This window comes from Filicampus tigris, chromosome 12 (genome assembly GCF_054856515.1).
Source record: "Filicampus tigris isolate MCC_2025a chromosome 12, RoL_Ftig_1.0, whole genome shotgun sequence".
In the NCBI taxonomy this organism is placed as follows: Eukaryota; Metazoa; Chordata; class Actinopteri; order Syngnathiformes; family Syngnathidae; genus Filicampus; species Filicampus tigris.
The window spans coordinates 23,389,420-23,408,879 of record NC_141228.1 but is presented as its reverse complement, the minus strand read 5'-3'; the positions used below and the strand labels follow the sequence as shown (position 1 = coordinate 23,408,879).

The following is a 19,460-nucleotide window of genomic DNA, read 5'->3' as shown; positions in this document are numbered from 1 at the left end:
AGCACTTCCCATTCCGCATCATCTTGTCCAGTCTCACATTGGGTGTGTGCACGAGTGCGTGTATGTAGATTTGTAGTCAGTTGTCTGTTTGTGTGTCTGTTTGTGGGTGTTTATGTGTGTCTGTGTTTTTAGTGCAAATATGTAGTGTGTGTGTGCGTTTGATAGTGTAGTTTTGTAGTTGTCTGTTTGTGTGTGTGTGTCCGTGTGTTTGTGCACATGTGAGTAGTGTTCATGCGCGTCTGTGTGTCTGTGTGTTGTTGAGTGTGTTTGTGCACGATGGTGCATGCGCGTGTTTGAGCGTGCACTTGTAGTGGTGTGCGTTTGTATTTGTTTGGGTATAGTTTTGTAGTTGTGTTTGTGTGTGTGCATGTGTGTTGCTCTGTACGTGTGCGATGCGCGCGTGAGTGTTGATGTGTAGTGTGTGTGCTTGCGTGTGAGGGGAGGGTGTTCGGCGGGAGGGGGCGTGTCCACGTCTCACCTTGCCCGATGACTACTTCCTGGGCTTCATCTTCCTCATCATCTTCCTCCTCCTCCTCCTCCTCTTCTTCTTCTTCTTCTTCTTCTTGTCTTACTGGCTGGCACGTGCGTGCGTCCGCCGTCTGTCCGCCTGTCAATCACTTCGTGGCTGTCAATCACTTCTCCCGCCGAGCGCGCGCACACATGAGGTTGATTGACGGCGCCATGGCGGGAAAAAGCGGCGCGGAAGCTTCCGTCAAATGGCAGCTGTGCTACGACATCTCGGCCAGGACCTGGTGGATGGTCAGTACACGCGCACGCGCACGCTCACGGGGAGGTATTTATTTCAATGCATTTGCACGCAGGCGCAGCTGTTAATTCCCCCAAAATAATAATAATAATAAAACTTGAAAAGTGCGTCGGAGTTCGCCTAACTTGGGAGGTGTGTGTGCGTGTGTGTGTACATGGCGGCTCTGCGGGTCCGCGGAGGCGCAGTGCGTGACTTGTTTTAAATGTCTACGAAAGTGAAATTGTGCTCGTTTATTTATTTATTTATTTTGTATGTATGTGTGTAGGGGAGACAACACCAACAACAAATCATTAATGATTCGATTAATGACGTGTGTGTGCGTGCGTGCTTGCGTGTGTGTGTTTATTTTTAAAATATAATTGTTAGTATACGTCGAGGTGCGTGTTTGTAATGCGACGATGTTTTCAATTTAAAATTAATTTAGATGATTATACATTTATTTTTTGTTGAATTTTATTGCTTTTTTATTATTCAGCTGTTATAGTTTCTTTCATCATATTTTTGACAAATATACGGTGGATAGTTTGATGTATTTTCGTTTTTAACATTGTTTCTTTTAATAGCAATGCTTTAAATGTGACAACATAATACTGTATTTTTATATCTTTCGTTAACATCATCATTGTATTATAATAATAATAATAATGATTATTATTATTATTATTATCATTATTATTAGTAGTAGTAGTAGTAGTGGTATTTTAATTATTATTATCATTATTATTATTATTAATATAACCTCATCGGGGCTCGTGCATGTCATTTCTCTCAGGTAAACTTGATAAATTTTCCTGCCATATTGTCAAATCTAAAATGTAAAAAAAAGAGGTGAAACTAATAAATCCACGTGAGCATTTCTGTTTTATTCGACTTTAATGTAAATAACGTATCTTCATATTTAGAATTTACCTGATTGTGTTATATGATCCTGATATTTGAACATTTTAAAAATGACATGAAATGAAACAAATGATAGTACGTGAGCGTTTAAATTCTATTTTTTCTTAACGCGAATGTGAATGTCAAATATAATTTAAGTTGAACATTTTAAAATTGTTCTTACTCCAATGTTGTTGTTGTTGTTGTTGTTGTTGTCGTCGCTGAACGTCATTATTTGATCTTGATCAATTGGGGCGATTATTGTCATCAGAGATCGACAGAAATACTATAAGAAATAATAATTCCATACTATGACGCGACATAAAATGAAAAAGTTTGAAATGATGATGTCATCATGAAAGAAGAGGATAAGGAAAGCTCTGTTTTGATGTCTTTGATGATTTGATGATTTTTTTTTCGTTTCACGAGGCTGTCCTTCAAAAAAAGAAAAAAAAGATTAAATGAATTAAATGTCGTGATGAGGATAAGCGGTTCGGAAAATGGATGTATGGATGATTCATCGATGTTGAGAATCGGCGTGTGTTGAATGACGTCATATGTTAAAAGTCGCTTTTAATAATCGTTCATTGGTCCCATTTTGAATGTTTGTCATGACCTCAACCTCCGGGAGCGTCTGAGCGCGCATGCGATCTCGTGCACGTTGTTAGCCGTCAAAGTCAAAAATCACTTTCATCATCCTTAAAAAATGGTCCATGTCACACCTTTTGCTTTATTTTCTATCAAATATGACTTCAAAACTACAAAATGAAATCATTTTTTTCAGATCAGATTGTTTTTTGTGCAAAATAAATTAGATGTGGGCGTGCTATTATGCTACGTAAGCCTACGTGTGAGTGTGCGCGCGTGTGCACGCTTGTGCGGGGGAATGCATGTGTGCGCGTGTTTGCGTGCGTGCACGTGACGAGTGAGTAAGTGTAAACTGTACTGTATAAGTACCTTTATGTAGTGTGTGTGTTCGTGCGTGTGTTTCTATGTGTTTTAACGTCGATGTCTGCTGATTGGTGAGTTGTTTTATTTGTTAATTTGTTTGTTATTTAGTTGAGATGAAGGGTAAACAAAGTGTGGTGATGTTGTACGAAGGTGTGCGGCGATGGAGGGTGTTTTGGCAAGAATGTAGCATGTTAGCGTTAGCGTGATTAGCCATCAGGAAATTGTGGGATTAAACATGTCTGCTTCAACTTCCTCAACATGAATGCTCTACCCCCCAGACCCCCCAGGTTGTGTTCTTTCCCTGTAACAATGACAACCACCCTCAAACGCATCTTTTGACATGAATGGATATTGTTGGTGTTTCTAATGTAAATCTGAAAGTGGCACTAAATTGGTTACGAAACTAAAATAAGTTAGTCAATGATAACAAATTATGCTAAAATGTGCTGTGATGCAAGTGTTTGGATTATGATATCTTGCAGTCCGACGTATAGGCACCAAACAGTGCTTGCTTTGCTAGTGTGTTGACTGTTACTATGTTGGGCATTTGTTAGCATGTGAGTGTCCGCAAACGAGGTAAAAGTGAGGTCATAGTGTCGCGTTTGAAACGTGTGATTGACATGATGTTTTCCCATGAAAGCTGAGCAGCTGTGGAAAGATGCAAACTGTCCTTTAATCCTGTTTGACTTTTTAATGCTTTAATGCTTATTAATTCAATCAAACAAATGGAAATGTTAAAAGCGCTACTTAGCTCGCCAAAGCGCAGCGATGACAGCGAGCCACCAGATGTTCATATCAGATAGAATTAGCATTAGCGTGCTCTTATTTTGGGAGAGAGCGTCACCTGGTTCAGATGAGGTTGTAAGTTAAAAAGCTAAAATGCTTAGCTATGCTACTCTATATTAGAATGCTAAAATACACTGTGACCCTGAAGTACAACAATGCTAGCCAACGATGCTAAGATATCTTCTTGTCTTCTTGCTGCTTGTCTTCATGCATCAGCATGGCCAGTGGCATTCACTTTTGCATTGGTATTAGTGTTACCTTATTTGGGAGATAAGATTAGAGATTAGACAAATAAAAGGTTATTTTATCTTCCAGAGTAAGACTGCGTTAATGCTAATTCCAATGCAAGACAATATGCATTAGACAACATGTCAAGAAAAGATGACTGATAATGGTTATTTTATATCCCAAAATAAGACCACACTGATGCTAATATTAATGCTATTGCTGATGCTAATGCATGAAGACAACAGCTGGCAGATGATTAGATGACTAATAAATGTTATCTTATCTCCCAAAATAAGACCATGGTAATGATAATAACAATGATAATGGGTGTGTTTCACTTGGTTGTTCAAGGACTCTTTTTTTTTATTTTTTATTTTTTATACGTTAGTGCCTCGTTATCAATCAAGTGCTAAAGAAGCACGAGCTGATGAAAGCGTTCACGGGAGCACATGACTTACATATGAACACTCACCTCCCCACTACATGGATGCTATTCCCCCCCAGGAAACCGGGGCGAACAGCTGGTTGCAACATCGGGCGGGTCACCTGGGCCACTGTGGGGTGGGGTGGGGTGGGGTGGGGAGGGTGTCGTCAGCTGTGGGTGCTAGCATCTGGTTAGCATCTTTAGCTTTATTGTGTGCATAACGTAGATTTCAGTAGGGTGCTTCCAAAGTGGTGCTTGGCTGCCCCCACTGTGCATGAACCCCGCCCCCCCAACCGCCCCCCGCCCCCAACACATGGGTGACGGCATCCCTGCCTGATGGCGGTCAGTGGGGCCTGGGTGCAGATGTTCATGCCAGCTTTTTGTAGGGGTCACCTTGGAGAGGCCCGTGGCGCCATGTCCAACCTGGCAAAGGACACCCCCGACCCCCACTCACATCCAAGCCCCCCCCCACCCCCCACCCCCAACCATGTCCCATCCACTACAGCTGCCTCCTGACTTAATCCCCCAACACGCATGAGGGAGGGGGTGGAGGCAAGGGGGGTCTCCACGGCAACCGTTGTCCGAGGCGACATCCCATCTATCATCTAATCATCTTGCTTATTTATTTTTCCTACAAGTTGCTCAGCTAGCTCACAATTTAGCAGGCTTGTTGTCTTACTCGTTGTTCAATTACCTCACTATTTGGCAGGCTTAGTTTGTCACTAGTTTCTTGTTTTCCATTATTGAATTGGTCAGTAAGATAATAAGGCAACAGGCCAGTTTTCTTACTACAAAGTAGTGGTTGAGTCAGATCACAATTTAGCAGACTAGTTAGTTGTTTTGTATTAGTGTCTTGTTCAGTTATCTTAAAAGTCCACAGGCTAGTTTTCTGACTGGTTATTAAGCAAGTTATCCTACAAGTTAGCCAGCTAGTTTTCTTACTAGCTGTTGAATTAACTCGCAACTTAGCAAGCAGGTTTCCAGTAGTTACTGGTTCATTGATGTCACAAGTTAGTAGGCTAATTTGGCCACTTGGCTACTTGTTAGCTGACAATTTAGTTAGTTTTGTCACTAGTTAGTTAGTTAGTTAGTTTGCTCAAAAATGAGCACAATAGGCCAGCGTCTTGTCAGTTGACAAGTTTTGCAGGCCAGTTTTTCACTTAGTGCTCTGTTGAGTGTTTAGCCAAGGTTTGGTCCATGGTTTCTGGTTCTGGTTGCGGTTGTGGCAGGAAGTGAAGCACGACTGAAGAGTTGGAGCGGTGGCCGGCGCCGTGTTGCAAGCATAGCGAGCGCGGGAGGATGACAAAAAAGAGGACAGAGGAAGTTAGATGGAAACAATTAGCGATGCGCAGATGTGTGACTGATTATGATGACGACCGATCCATTTGTGAAAAACTCACCGGGCTGCCCGCCGCTCACACTGAACTACCGCAACAACAACACCCAACAAGCTCACAATTTAGCAGGAGAATGTATTACATGCTACTTGTTTGCTCACAATTTAGCAAGCTTGTAGTTGAGACGGGTGTTGGGCTGAGTCGTCTTTCTGGGGCGCCAGGATGACAAAATGAGAGCAGATTGACTGATGTGAACAGTGCGAAGGAGGCCAAGGCTCAGCTGGGGATCAGGCTGAACAACAAATTCACAGGCCCCAGGCCGAACAACAAATTCACAGGGTTTTATTGAATAAAGGTGGAATAGAATATTTAACTTATTTTTAAATATGATGATACAAAAATGACACTTTAAAGGGGGAAGTCAACCCAAACATACTTTTCTCAAGAATATGTTCCCAGCAGGCCCACTAGGTAAAACACGGCATTCTGATTCATTTTGCCTTTGTGGAATATAAGTTAAGCAGCAAAATGCACTCGTTTTTAGCCATCTCTGGGGGCGGCCATTTTGTCTTCTGTCGACTGAAAATGCCACCAACTGCTCACAACGACCAATCACGGCTCAGATTCAGAGAACAGGTCAGTCGTGATTTTAAGTAAGTGTTTTTATCATTTAAATTTTTACAAGATTAAAAGTGAAAATTAAAAGGTGGGAAAATAATATATTTTGGTGTAAAAGGTGTGATAAAAAACTTGTGTAATTTAAGATGAGGGGGCACGCAGCGGACAGAACGTCAGGCAGGACCAAAGGAAAGTGGACAAGCAAGATTCGAGGCTTGCCGCCTGACGGGACATTTAAACAACCTCATTCATGAGTCGTGTACCGTGAATACAACTCAAATATCTAAGTTATTATTCGTCTCTCTGAAGTTTGTGGCTGTGTAGCGGCATTACTTAAAGGGCCGCAGTAGTCTCACTAGTCACGACAACAACAACAACATCAAAAAAAAACCGTCTGCTTTCGTTCATTCATAGAAGGGAGCGCGCTCTGCCTCTCGGAACGCTCCCACTCTCAGACTGGGATTGGGGCGTTGCACCCCAATGCTATGCTATGCTATGCTCAGCGTAGCTTACAAGTCAGCAGGCCAGTTTTCTCACCAGTTGAACAGTGAGCTGACAGTTTAGCAGGCTAGCTTACACGTGTTCAGAGATGGGGAATCCAGGTGCAGAAAGTAAAAAAGCCTGCCACAGTTTGGCTTGAGCCACAGGTGCTTCTACTCAACCGGCAGGTCAACCAACTCAGTTGATTAGAATCACCTGTGGCTCAAGACAAACTGTGGCAGGCTTTTTACTTTCTGGCCCTGAATTTGCCATCTTTGCACGTGTTCAACAATAGCTGGAGATCAAGCTGAACAACACTTTTTGGGCTATTTGGGCCTTAAAAACGCGTACGGAACTTTCGACTAAAACGTCAACAAACATGCTCTGTGGTCCTTGTTGACGGGCCACTTTGCAGCGATGGTGACATCACAGTCTTTGAATGCACCTGAGCCAGCACCCCTTCGCCCCCTCTACACACACGCACACACACTAACACACACACTCGGATGCTCCATGTCGGCGGTGTCGGGTGACGCGGCGCAGGCAGTGGAATGGATGCAATGGATACCTCCACACATGAACCTTCCTGGGACCCCCGCTGAGAGCAGCAGCCTGTTGTTTTGCTGACCCCCCTCAACACACACACACACGCACACGCACACACTTGTCTAGCCTCTAATACCCCACCTTCTAGCCGAGCTTCTCTATTTCCGAGCTCACCATCTTTTTAGCATGTTAGCCCGTTTCTAGGTCAGCGTGTTGGCAGCCGGTCACACGGCCAAAACGGATTGGCTCTTGCTGGTTTTCAATTTTCAGGCTGGTGCAGTCAATCATACGTGTACAGGATATTTTTCAATGTGTGACTTATATGTTTACGTGAAAAGACAAAAATCAAATGAAAAGGAGCAGAGGGAAGACTTGGTTCATAGCCGGCCTGCCTGTCAGCACGTCAGCTCGTGAGCTCATTTCATGTTCAGCATGTACTGGTCGTGTCACACGGACAAAAAAAAAATTTAAAAAAAAGAGGCTTCCGATTGGCTGCTTTGTACGTTCGCCGCCGTCCGACTGCTGCAGCTAGTAGCGAGCATTGTGAGCATGTTCACTGTTCACATGCTGGGTTAAAAGCAAGCCCGTAGCCGTTTGCCATCATGTGATTTAATGCTGGATTGTTCCAGACTCCTTCAAAGACTTTTCATCCGGAGGGACAGGGGGGTGATCTGGGGGAGCTACGTGCTTGCTATCTCTGCTGTTGCTAATAAAAATAAAGGCACCCGCGGGGGAAGTGGCTGAACTTCCTGCAGCGAGTGCTGCTATTTATTTATTGGAGGGTTCCTTTTCCCGCTCCTGCGCTGCCGTAAACAAAAAAAAAAAAAAGACTTTTAGGATTTATTTGGAATTCGCAGGAAGCAATCGGACCGGCCCTTCGCTCGTCAAAGTGTCCTCCATCTTGGCTCGCACCGCCAATAACGGGGTTAACAAGGAACATCTGCTCACCGACCGGAGACAAAGGCGGCACTCGCCGTCTCGGTGGGATCACGTGACCGTGACATCACCGCTTGTTGACACGATTGACTGAGCTAGTGGCTAACATTGTTTGCATGCTGAGAGCGAGTTAAATCAGGGATAGGCAACCGGCGGCCTCTGGGCCACACACGGAGAGGGCCCTCAATTAATTTTTCAGAACTGTTTCCTCGCCCATACCTGATCAGTTTTAAGTTGTAAGTAATGACACCATTCAGCACTAGATGGCAGACATCACCTAGTAGCGCCTCCGCCAGGTCTTTTCCATCAGAAAAGAGAAAAGCAGAAGCTTTGTGTCTTCTCGGCAAATCAACAAATTTAAAGGTAAGCCTATGTGTAGCACTTGTTTAGAGACGATATCAGCCATGAAAGATATTGTGGCGCTGATGAGTTGTACAAGGCAAACGGAGGCTCCTTGGACTGACAAGAGACTGATCAGTTGACTGTTAGGTGCTTTGCGAATGGCGAGCATTGTTAACCTATTGACCATCATGTGCTGTGCTAATGGTTAGCATTGTTAGTCCGTCACCATTGGCCAGAAAGTCAGGAGGGAGTGGCGGTGCGGGGAAAAAGTGATGTACATAAGGCGGGTGGGAACTTAGGAAGGGCTGGAGGTGGGGGGTCTGTGAATGAATCCATGTGCTTCTCATTAAACTCTGCGGAAATCAGTTCTGACCCACTTCTTCTTCTATTTACACACACACACACGCGCGCACACACACTGGCCAGAATTTCTGTTTGCGCGCGTGTGTGTGCGTGCGCAGGGCGGATGTGGCTGACGTGTTTGGGTAGAAAGGGCTTAAGTGGCTCCAAACGGGAGTCAGAAGAGGAGGAGAAGGAGGTCTGGGGAGGAGTGGGTGGACTTGTGAGAAGGAGAAGGAAGGACTTTGAAGATGACCTTGGTGGAGTGGTGGAGGTGTGGGAAGGTTTAGGGTAGGAGTTGAGAAGGAGGTCCTTTTGCTGGCGTGGTGGCGTGCGGCCCGGGCGCTCGTCCGTCTTGCCCGGGAGCGGTGGCGCCCTCTCCCGTCACCTCGCCGTGTCCCACATGCTCTGCCGGCATCCTTCATCCTCATCTTGGTCCATCCTCCTCCTTCGTGGCCTTCATCAATCTCCTCCGCGTCAGCCTCGCGCAAGCATCCCGCCGCTGCACATTTACAGCGTGAAGTTGCTTCACCTTTGCGTAACCAAATACTGAAGTAGACTTGTCAGGTATTTGTACGCTATCAAAAGGGGTATTTGGGCAGTAAGAAATGATTTAGTACATTTTACAGTTTGTTAATTGTTCTTACTAAGTTAAATCAGTACTTCTGCTTTTGCCAGAGTACTTTTTGCACCCTGTACTTGTACTTAAGTAGAATGTGAGTACTTTTTCCACCTTTGCACATTTTATTTCGCAACTTGAAGAAACTTGCCAGCACATCTACTCATAGTCATACTGAGTATGTATCAGCACTTGAGTACACTTACATTTTTTTTATTTGCCGCTCCCTGAGGCCCAACGGAGGCCTGCTGGCTCAACTTAGGGCGGCATCCGTTGCCACGCTTATTGGAAGCATGGTAACACAGTAACTTTGAGAGAACTCTTCACCAAAGGGTTTAAATGAATCCATCAATCAGGAAATCATTTCAACACATTCAAACAAAAACACTTAAACAAATAGCAATAAATGACGGGTTTGAAATATCCGTTCAAACAATGAAGACGAAAACACGTTGAGCCCATAACTGCAAAAGATGGAATTTCACTCACTTTTGAGCAATGAATAATGAGAAACAAAACAAAAGCAAATGAACTGTAAACACATTTTCATCTTCAAATCATTCGTAAAAATGTAAAACTAGTTAGTTACTAATTCGTTTTTTTGATTTTTAAAAATAATAAAATGTTGCGCTTGCAAGCGGGCTTGCTCTGTTGCTGACCTCTGAGTGACCCCTGACGTGCTCAAAAAGAAGCTGTAATGACAACAGGCGGCCACAAGAGGGACGCATTTGACTGACAATACAACCTGCTGCAACATTTTCAACAATCTGCTTCACCTTCCACTCGTGTGTGTGTTTGTGTGTTTTTCTGCAGCTGCAAGCATATGTGCATGAATGTATAACCATCTGTAAAGGTGTGTGAGAGACGGCGCGCGTGTGCGTGTGAGCGCGTACTTTTTTTCCAGCTGTAAGTGTGATTTTGTGCGTCTCCAGCTGTGTATGTGTGTGTGTGTGTGTGTTGCCCGTGCGTGTGTCTCCATTTATGCGTGCGTGTGCACGTGTGCGTACATCTCCAGCTGCAAGCGTGTTTAAGAGAGAGTGCGTGTGTGCGCGCGCGCGCTTAGGCGTGTGTCTCCAGCTGTGCGTGCGTGTGCGCGCACCTTGTTTTCCCGTTTTCACATCTGTCAGGTTTCCTCTGCTGCCTTCCGACGTGATTGCGGAGTGACTGCCCGTCTGTTACTGTTTGCGTGTGTGTGCGTGCGTGCGTGCGTGCGTTTGTGTAGCTAAGTGCTAGCAGCTTGACTTCCAACTTGACAATTTGTCCAACAATGTTTTTGTTTTTTGTTGTGTGTGACATCACACAAGTGCTCCGTTCGTAGGCCAAAACGTGCTTTGGAGTCCGTTTGCAATCATGCAGTTCCATCGTCACATCCTTTTGTGTTGCGTTCTTTTCGGTTTCTATATTTGTTCATTTATGAGAAAATTCTAAAACCTAGCGTTTCCATTTCATTTTACAAAACATAGGTCAGCTCAATAAATTGTTGCAGTTTTTTCGCCATTATTTCCAAAAATTAGTCGATTGTTTTTTTCCCCTAATGATCTTGTATTGTTTTAGGCCTAACTCATGGAATCATTTGTTCTTAAATTCATTCTAAATATTAAAATGCAAATTACGAGTAAAATGAACAATTATTTTAGCAGATAACTGGTGATTTTTTTTATTCTGTGGAAAAACATTTTTCAGATGAAAATCTTCAGTTTTTAAATTGTAACTCTTCAAATAAACAGTTAAACCTTTTTCATGATCTTTTTATGAACGACTGTCAGGCCCATCTGTTTGTTTGCAAAATCAAACATAATAACGATAATAATGATGATGGTGATGATGATGATGATGATGATGACGATGATGATACCAGCATGGGCAAGCTGCTGCTGACTTTGTGTGCGACTCCCTCGGTGTGTGTTTACGTGAGGACATATGTGACGGGTATTCACACACACACATGCACACACTCTGTGTCATCAATGAAATTCGGTCGGGGGGGGGCCTTGTTCGGGGGGGTTCCGGCCTCTCCACCAGGCCATCTGTTCGGCGCTTGCGCCTTGCAACTGCTTCCTGTGTGTGTATGTGTGTGTATCGACAGTTGTGTTGATGTATGTCTTCATGTGTGTGCGTGTGTGTGAGACGTTTCTGCACGTTTGCGCATTGTGCTGTGTGACATTGGCGTTTGCATGAATGCATGCATGCTATGTGAAGTTGAGGCGTCAATCATGTTGTTTTTGACTTTTACTTTTGTTTCCTGGTGTGTGACCTTATTTCTCTTCCTCGCCTTCCTCCTCGTCTTCCTCGCCCTTGTTTCTGCTCTCTCTCGCTCTCTCTCTTTCCATGTTGGCGAGGCTTCAGGCCCGCTGGTCCTGTTGGCGTGGCTCCAGCCTGGCAGCGCCTCAGTGGGAGCAGGTGGAGCCCCCCCCCCCTCCACCTCCACTACCCACCCCCACTACAACAACCACCCTACAACACACACACACGCACACACAAACAAGCATGCAGGCACACAGTTTGCATTCCGCTCTCTTTTTGGCAAAATGTGTGCCAACTTCTGTTCGTTGCCGAGGCAACGCTCACGCTGACTTTTTACGTTTTGGTTCACATCCGATTGGTCATCCGTTGCCAAAGCCCCGCCCACATGTACATGAATGGACTAAAAATGACGCTTACTCGCGTCGGGAGAAGTGAAGCCGTGGCGGCCATTTTGCATTGCCACTCGCTAAGCCCGCCTAACTTGAATACATTGCTTTCTCCGCTGCGTTTTCACGTCATTTTCTGTGGCGAAAATGCCACCGTGTATGGCATACATGTCTGGTACATTTGTACCGAGAAGCCTAGGAGAAGCGCTATATGTATATTTCATCAGGAAGAATGCAAATTTGAAATATTCTGTTTTCAGAAATATCAACAATCAAATGAAAGCAAAGCCCATCTGGAAGTGAAATGTCAAGCTAGTGTCTGTCAGTCACGATTCCCGACACCGACATCATCTACTTGGCGCAAAACAGTAAGTTGGGTCTTTGAGACGTTCTCATGACTCCATACGGGGATCCTAGCTTAAAACCTGCACTCAGAACTGTGTTTGCAGCCAAAAGCCAACAAATTGTCAGTAGCAGTGGCAGCGTAAGATGGCCGCCCTCTAGAGGGCTTCGGCCGCCAGGGGCCAATTGCTAGTCCAGTCCCTGTGCCGGGTGAGCGAGGAGCACCCGGGCGTCTGCGCGTAGCCCCAGCCTTGCCTGCGTGGCCGCGGCCATCTCAGGTTATTCGTGATTTGACATCTCGGATGGGACTTCTCATTGGATGACAGGAAAAAAAATGGCGCTCGACACAATGCCACTGTGTCCTAAGCGTGTGGTTTGTCACGTAGCTGATCTACTTGTTGGTGGACTGACGTAGTGGAGTTGTTCTCGTTGCTGTTGGTTGACTTCATCTTGTAGTTGATGTACTGGTATAGGATGAGGCGACTCCATCAAGTGGGTTGGCAACAACAAACGCGATCGGACGCGGCTAATATGTGGCGTCACATGACCTCGCAAGTGGGCGTTAACAGGAAGTGGCTCATCAGCTTGAAGTCACATTACTTTTGTTTCATGCAATTAGTATTAGCAAAATTTGTAATGTGATGCGCTACACTGCATCCTCGAATGGAAGCGGCTCATGCTGGAGGTCAAAGTTGAAGTGTAGTACTTCACACCCACTCACACACACACACACACACACGTGCGCGCGCGCACACGCAGATAAGCATACCTCTCTCGCGCGCCCGCATGAGATCGATAAACTGAGTGAGTACGCGCGCGCGCACGCGTGTGAGATGAGTTGGTCGCGCGCGGAGGCTTCAGTCAGCTCGTCCGGTCGGAGCGAGCGAGCGAGCGAGCGAGAGAGCAAGCGAGCGCGCAGGTCCGGACAGGCGCCGATCCCGGTGCGTTGCTGGTGGTGCTGTTAGCGGAGCGGCAGGCGGCGGGAGGGCGGACAGGAGTCGCTCTTCGTGCCCTCCTCCAGCCCCTCCGGACGGCTGACGGCGGCCCCCCGACGGCGGACGGCGGACAGCGGACAGCGGACAGAGGACAGCGGGCGCTCCCAGTCTCGGCGGCCGAGCCACAGCGCGGCAAACCCGGCCGCCCGGTTGGGCCAACACGCGCGCCGGCCGCAGCTCAGCTCAGCTCAGCTCAGCGCAGCGCAGCGCAGCGCAGCGGAGCGCGGGGCGGATCGGTGACATGCGGGACCTCGGCTCCCGCGTGCTCGTCGTCGACGGGACCCCCCCGGCCCCCCCGCCACACTTTGGACTCTTGTGACGGCACTCGGGACATGTTGCTCCTCGGACGGCGGCGGCGGGCCTCTAATAGGTCCGCCGAGCGCGTGTAACCCGAGGCGGGGTCAGAGTTCACCCCTGCTCGGAAATGTGAGAAGAGGGGGGCGACTGGAGGGCTACACCCCCCCCACCCCACACCCGAACCCCGCGACCCCCGCCCCCAGCTCGTCCGTGCATCGTTTTCGTCTCACGCACGCACGCGCGCCCACCGGAGCCGGACCGGGCCACGCAGCCACGGACGCGCGCGCGCACGCGGACCAGTCATGTACTCGCCGCTTTGTCTTACGCAGGTACGTCACGCGCACACGCGCAAAGTTGACACACTTCGGCAAAGTTGTGACACGCGCGCGCGAGCACACACTCACACACACACACACACACGCAAAACTTCGCCAAAGTTCGCACATGCGCGTGCGTCCGCCATTGGACTTGACGTGCTCTTGTCCCCGAGACGCGTGCGCGTGCGCGTGAACGCGTGCGACACATCGTTCATTGCATGACGAAGGCAGCAATTGAATTCAAAACTGGACCTTTTCCTCAAAGCAACTTAATCTGCCACAACGATCAAGTTGCTAATGTTGAATTTAATTTGAAAGAAGACCGCAAGGCAAGTCCATATTTCTTGAATTGTAACGATTTGTTAAAAAAAGTGGCCTGCAGATGTTGAAATGATTTCAAATTAACATCAAATCAAATGTGTTTATTTTCCGTGGGCGTGCAAAACCCATCAACAGGATGATTCATGTCATTATCGATGTAATTCATAATATAATTATTTACACGATGATCAGACGGTAAAGAAAAGAAAATATGACGGCCACTCGGCGTTTCAAATTCAGTCGGATCTCATTTATTATTTTCATCTGAAAATCTCATTTCATGTTATCATATACGAGAAACACGGCAGGTTGCGCTGAAAATGACTTGCTGGCAATTATTACAACATATTTTTAGAACATATTAAACAGAAACCAGTCAACACACACGCGCGCACGCACACGCAATATAGCCGACATATTAATTCATAGAAATGATTCTATTCTTAAGACCGTGTTAATTCGGAATTATGTAAATTCGTTCAAATGACTTCAATGGCGAAGATTTTTAAAATCTTAATCAAAAGACCAAATTAGAAGAATTTGTTGACGTAAACACCGTCGGCAGTTCCACTTCAAATGAACAAATACACAATTATTATTATTTGAATTATTATTATTGACCAAAACAACCGTCAAAATTGTAGGGAAAATTAACATGATTTGTTTATTATGTTTATTGATTGGCAATAATCAAAAAGTGATGCTGTCGTCATAGTGACGGTAGCAGGGAGGTTGTGTGTGTGTGAGGGGGGGGGGGTGTAGGCGAGAGCACAAGGAAATCAATCAATAAAAAATAAAAATAAAAACTAGTGAGAGGAGGTGAAGACATGGCAGCAACAAAGGGAAAAAAGAAAACATCCATGCACTTCATTTCAGGTCTATTTGTGTGTATACGTGTGTGTGCTTAAGCGTGAGTGTGTGTGCGTGTGTTCATGTGTTATCGATGAACACACTGATTTGGAGATGAAGTCCAGAATGTTCCCAAGAAAGTTGTGGTCTTCTCTCCTGTTTTAGGAAATTCTTGAATTCATTTATGACGTCAAACAATTAAGGAAACAATCAAAATCAACTTCAATTTCTTGGGACAAAACAACATATCGATCTATCTATTTATATATGCATATATATGTATATGTATATGTATATGTATATATATATATATATATGTGTGTGTATATATATGTATGTATATATAATATACATATACAGGTACGTATGTTGACATCCAGTCATTGTTTGTGGCCGTATGTGTGGCCTGGTTGTGTGGCGACCAGCCAACCCACTGCCTGTCCATGTAGACCACACAATCTGTTGACTTTAAGCGTCGCCGTTTGTCTGTCGACGCTGAAGCCGAGCCAAAGAAAAAGCAAAACGTAATCCCGTCCTTCTCGCTGAGCTGAGCTCTCGTTTTTCCCGTCTTGCGGCTTCCGAGGGCAACGTAGTGCATGTGCGCGTGTTAAGACAAACACCCCAACTGAACACACCGTAGACTAGAAGGCCTTTTGTGGTCTTCACGTGTGGTGTGGCAGGACGTGCAAATTGTGGGAAAGTCCAAATAAGGATGGCAATGGTGCAAATGGCACAAACGGTGGCTGGCCTGCCTGGGCGACCAGTCGTGTAAAAAGTTTGCCGTGAGTCAGGAAGTGAAACGCCGCAGCGTCAGGAATGTTGGAATGTTGCTCCCACCGACATCCTCGCTGCAGCGCACACTGTTGGAATGTGTGTGTGTGTCCTCAGACTCACACACACTCGCGCACGCACACACACACACACACACACACGCATGCGAGCGTGCACGTTGTCGGTGGTCGGTGGGATTTCGGGAGACAAACGCGTCTGCTTGGATCTCGGCCAACAGGGAACAATGCGTCGTTGTGTCGTATTGAGGCCCGCTACGGGAGGAGGGGTGGGGGTGGGGGGTTGTTGTGATGGGGGGCGCTGAAGAAGGGTGTGCAGCTGGTGCTGCGATGCTAACGCTGTTAGCTTCTTTCCTGCTCCTCATGTTGACATTTTCAGTCTTTGGTCCTTCAGTGGCAGCGAGCGTTTTCGAGCGCTTCGACTGACCTTTCACAACCTCCACGATATTGTAAGCATACATGGGATACTAAACAAACTTGATGGGAAAACAGGAGAGTCTTTTAAAGCATGAATTGATGATGATTCCGTTCCTGGTGCGGTCCCTAACATCCGTCAGGACGTGGGCCAAAATGTCGCAGAGTGGTTTCCAAAATAAAAGCACTTGTTTGCAGATGTCTTGTTTTGACGGTAATCTGTCTGCTTTCGTAGACGATGACAAATATCCACGAAGATTTACCGTTGGGGACCGAAATGCTGAGGATTTGGACAGGTTTAGGTTCAAGAAGCTCTATGAGCGATTAATCAGAAATAGTCGGCGATTCATTTGACCGTCGCTTGATTTTTGCATCTCTAAATACAATAATGTAGTCAACAAATGCACGGTACTGGATTCGAAACAAACCAAAAGTTGAAGCCGACGTAAGCCGATGCACAGGGTGAGCATTGAATGAAGTCAATCTTTGGTGTACCGCAAGGGGGCGCCTGCATCCCGCTAGCGAGAATCACGGCGGCGCATCGGGGCTTTGAAACGTTTGAAAATGACCGACTGACCGTACGTGTTGTTGTGCGTGTTCCGCAGGACGAGTTCCACCCGTTCATCGAGGCGCTGCTGCCGCACGTGCGCGCCTTCGCCTACACGTGGTTCAACCTGCAGGCGCGCAAGCGCAAGTACTTCAAGAAGCACGAGAAGCGCATGTCCAAGGAGGAGGAGCGCGCCGTCAAAGACGAGCTCCTGGGCGAGAAGCCCGAGGTCAAGCAGAAGTGGGCGTCGCGCCTGCTGGCCAAGCTGCGCAAGGACATCCGGCCCGAGTTCCGCGAGGACTTTGTGCTGACCGTCACGGCCAAGAAGGCGCCGTGCTGCGTGCTCTCCAACCCCGACCAGAAGGGCAAGATGCGCCGCATCGACTGTCTGCGGCAGGCCGACAAGGTCTGGCGCCTGGACCTGGTCATGGTCATCCTCTTCAAGGGCGTCCCCCTGGAGAGCACCGACGGCGAGCGCCTGGTCAAGTCGCCGCGCTGCGCCAACCCGGGCCTCTGCGTCCAGCCGCACCACATCGGCGTCTCCGTCAAGGAGCTGGACCTCTACCTGGCCTACTTCGTCCACGCCGGTCAGTCCGCCCTCTCGCCCTCTCGCCCTCTGGCCCTCTGGCCCTCTGGCCCTCTCGCCTCCTCTCTCGTCTCGTACGCCGCTCTCCTGCCTCCGCCGCGGCCTCGCTTGGGTCAACTGACGACTGACATCTCTCCAGAATAACACGCGTTTTTATGCCAAACTAAACCCTTCGAGGGGGAGTGTACCAAAAATTGTATTGACATTTGGCGGTTCATTGGGCTCGTCACAAAGGTGTACTTTGATTGCGTGATGATGATGATGCTGTTCCAAATTGATATATAGTAAGCTCATTTTGGCTGCTCGGCGAGTGGCTTCCCCAGAAGCATTTTGCAAAGCAAGTCTTTTCGTCCACGTGGCCATTTCGCGACGCTCACATCTGGCACATTGTGCTGTTTTTGTGAGCTCACGCGTCATCGTGCGGGCGGGCGGCCTCGGCGTCTCGCGATAGGAAGCGGCGACGGCTCCGATTAGGGCCCCGAGTGTTGACAGGCCAAACTCTTAGAAAGCTACGACAACTTCTCTCGACACAAGAAATGCCGATCGCTCTTCATGACTTACGTGGATACAAAACTTTTCCAGCGTGGATCCCGGCAAGTTGGGAGCTGTGGGGGTGTTCAACACCTCAACTTTTCAAGGGCGACTGTGGGCGGGGGGGCTTAAATAATAATCGAGTGCGTGTTATTCTGGAGAATGGACGGTCGCTCATTGACAGCCAGCGGTTTTCCGACTTTACATCACATGAAGGCCGTGCTCATTTTTGTCTGTTGTGAGAAAGTGGCGTGTTTGTTAGTGTTGCTGTTGTTGTCGTGGAAACTGTGTTTTTTTGTTGTTGTTTTCTTTTGTTACCTTCAGTCGTAAGTTTGTTAGCATGAATCATATTGTCATGGAAACGATTTGATGCCGTTGTCGTTACGGGAGAAAGTGCCGTATTTGTTAGTGGTGCTGTTGTTGTCATGGCAACTGTGTTTGGTTGTTTCGTACTGTGATGGGTTGGTTCACGTGACTGCTGTTGTCATGGCAACCACGAATTTGCGTCGACGAGAGTTTGATGCTCGGTCAAACCATCGCAGGAAGCCGAACGGGAAGTTTGTCCGCGTCGGTGTCGTTGCCACGGAAACCATGTCCTTATTGTTACCTGTGAGTGTGCGTGCGTGCGGGTGACAAGCGAGGGGTGAAAGTTCAGCTTGTGATGTGGGAGGCCAGCGAATGTGTCATCCAGTGACGCGTGTTGAAAGGTCAGAGGTTAAACGTGCAGGTCGCGACCTGCCTCCTGTGTCTGTTTGAGTGTGTCGTTAGCACGCACGTACGTAGAGGGGGGTGGCGTGGCTACAGGGGCTGAGGTGGGAAAATGCAACCTCACCTCACCCTTGCCTTGAAGGCTCAATTCGAATCCCGATCCCTTGTTTCAAATCCGATCTCAGCTTTTAAGCCCAAACTTGAAAACCTGGAAGACGACATTTGAGAGTCTAGGCCTCAAGTCCGACTTGCAAGCCTCATTCGAAGACGCAAACCTTGCTCGGAACCCAAACTCAGGCTTGACAAGCTAACTTGAACCCTTGCTTGAAAGCCGCGCGAGTCCGGCCCTCGCTTGGATCCCCAACTTGATGCCCTCCCCCTTGTTTAAAAGCCCAACTCAGGCTATAAGCCGTCATTTGGAAGCTTAACCTCCGGCTTGAAGACGCCATTGGAAAGCCTAAATCTTGGATGGAAACGAGTCTGACAGGGTGACTAAACAACGCAAAGCTCGTTAGCAGCTCAGCGTCTAAACCGGAATGCAGGCTGAGGGTCAGGCTAGGTGACAGGAACATTGAGGACATCTGGAAGTCCTCCGAAATCTCCGCCACATTGTCCAACATTCAAGACCAGATTCTCGAAGCTCGCGGCGCCTCTTGCAACCGTTTGTTTACGTTGTGCAACGTGTTGCAACCTTGGAGAAGGGGGCTGCTGCAAGGGGTGCGCAGGCTCCCTCTAGCGGTGCGTCCAAGAAATACTGAATGAAATTGAACTTTTGTATCTCTGAGCTCATTTTTTTAGAGCTTACTAAGTTCATGTCAATTTCGAGGCTGATTTGAAAAACAACTCCAAATTTTATCCAGAGGATCTTCGGAACAGGCGGAAAA

General features: G+C 47.2%; 1 protein-coding gene across 1 annotated transcript in view; it reads left to right on the top strand.

Annotated features, from left to right (window-relative positions):
- The first annotated feature begins 557 nt into the window (after nt 1–557).
- nfia (nuclear factor I/A) overlaps nt 558–19,460 on the top strand; it is a 48,265-nt gene continuing 29,362 nt past the window's right edge. The window contains 2 exon segments of the mRNA XM_086047939.1: nt 558–759; nt 16,810–17,338. Of these exon segments, the coding sequence (XP_085904065.1) occupies nt 661–759; nt 16,810–17,338 (628 nt within the window). The 5' untranslated portion in view covers nt 558–660.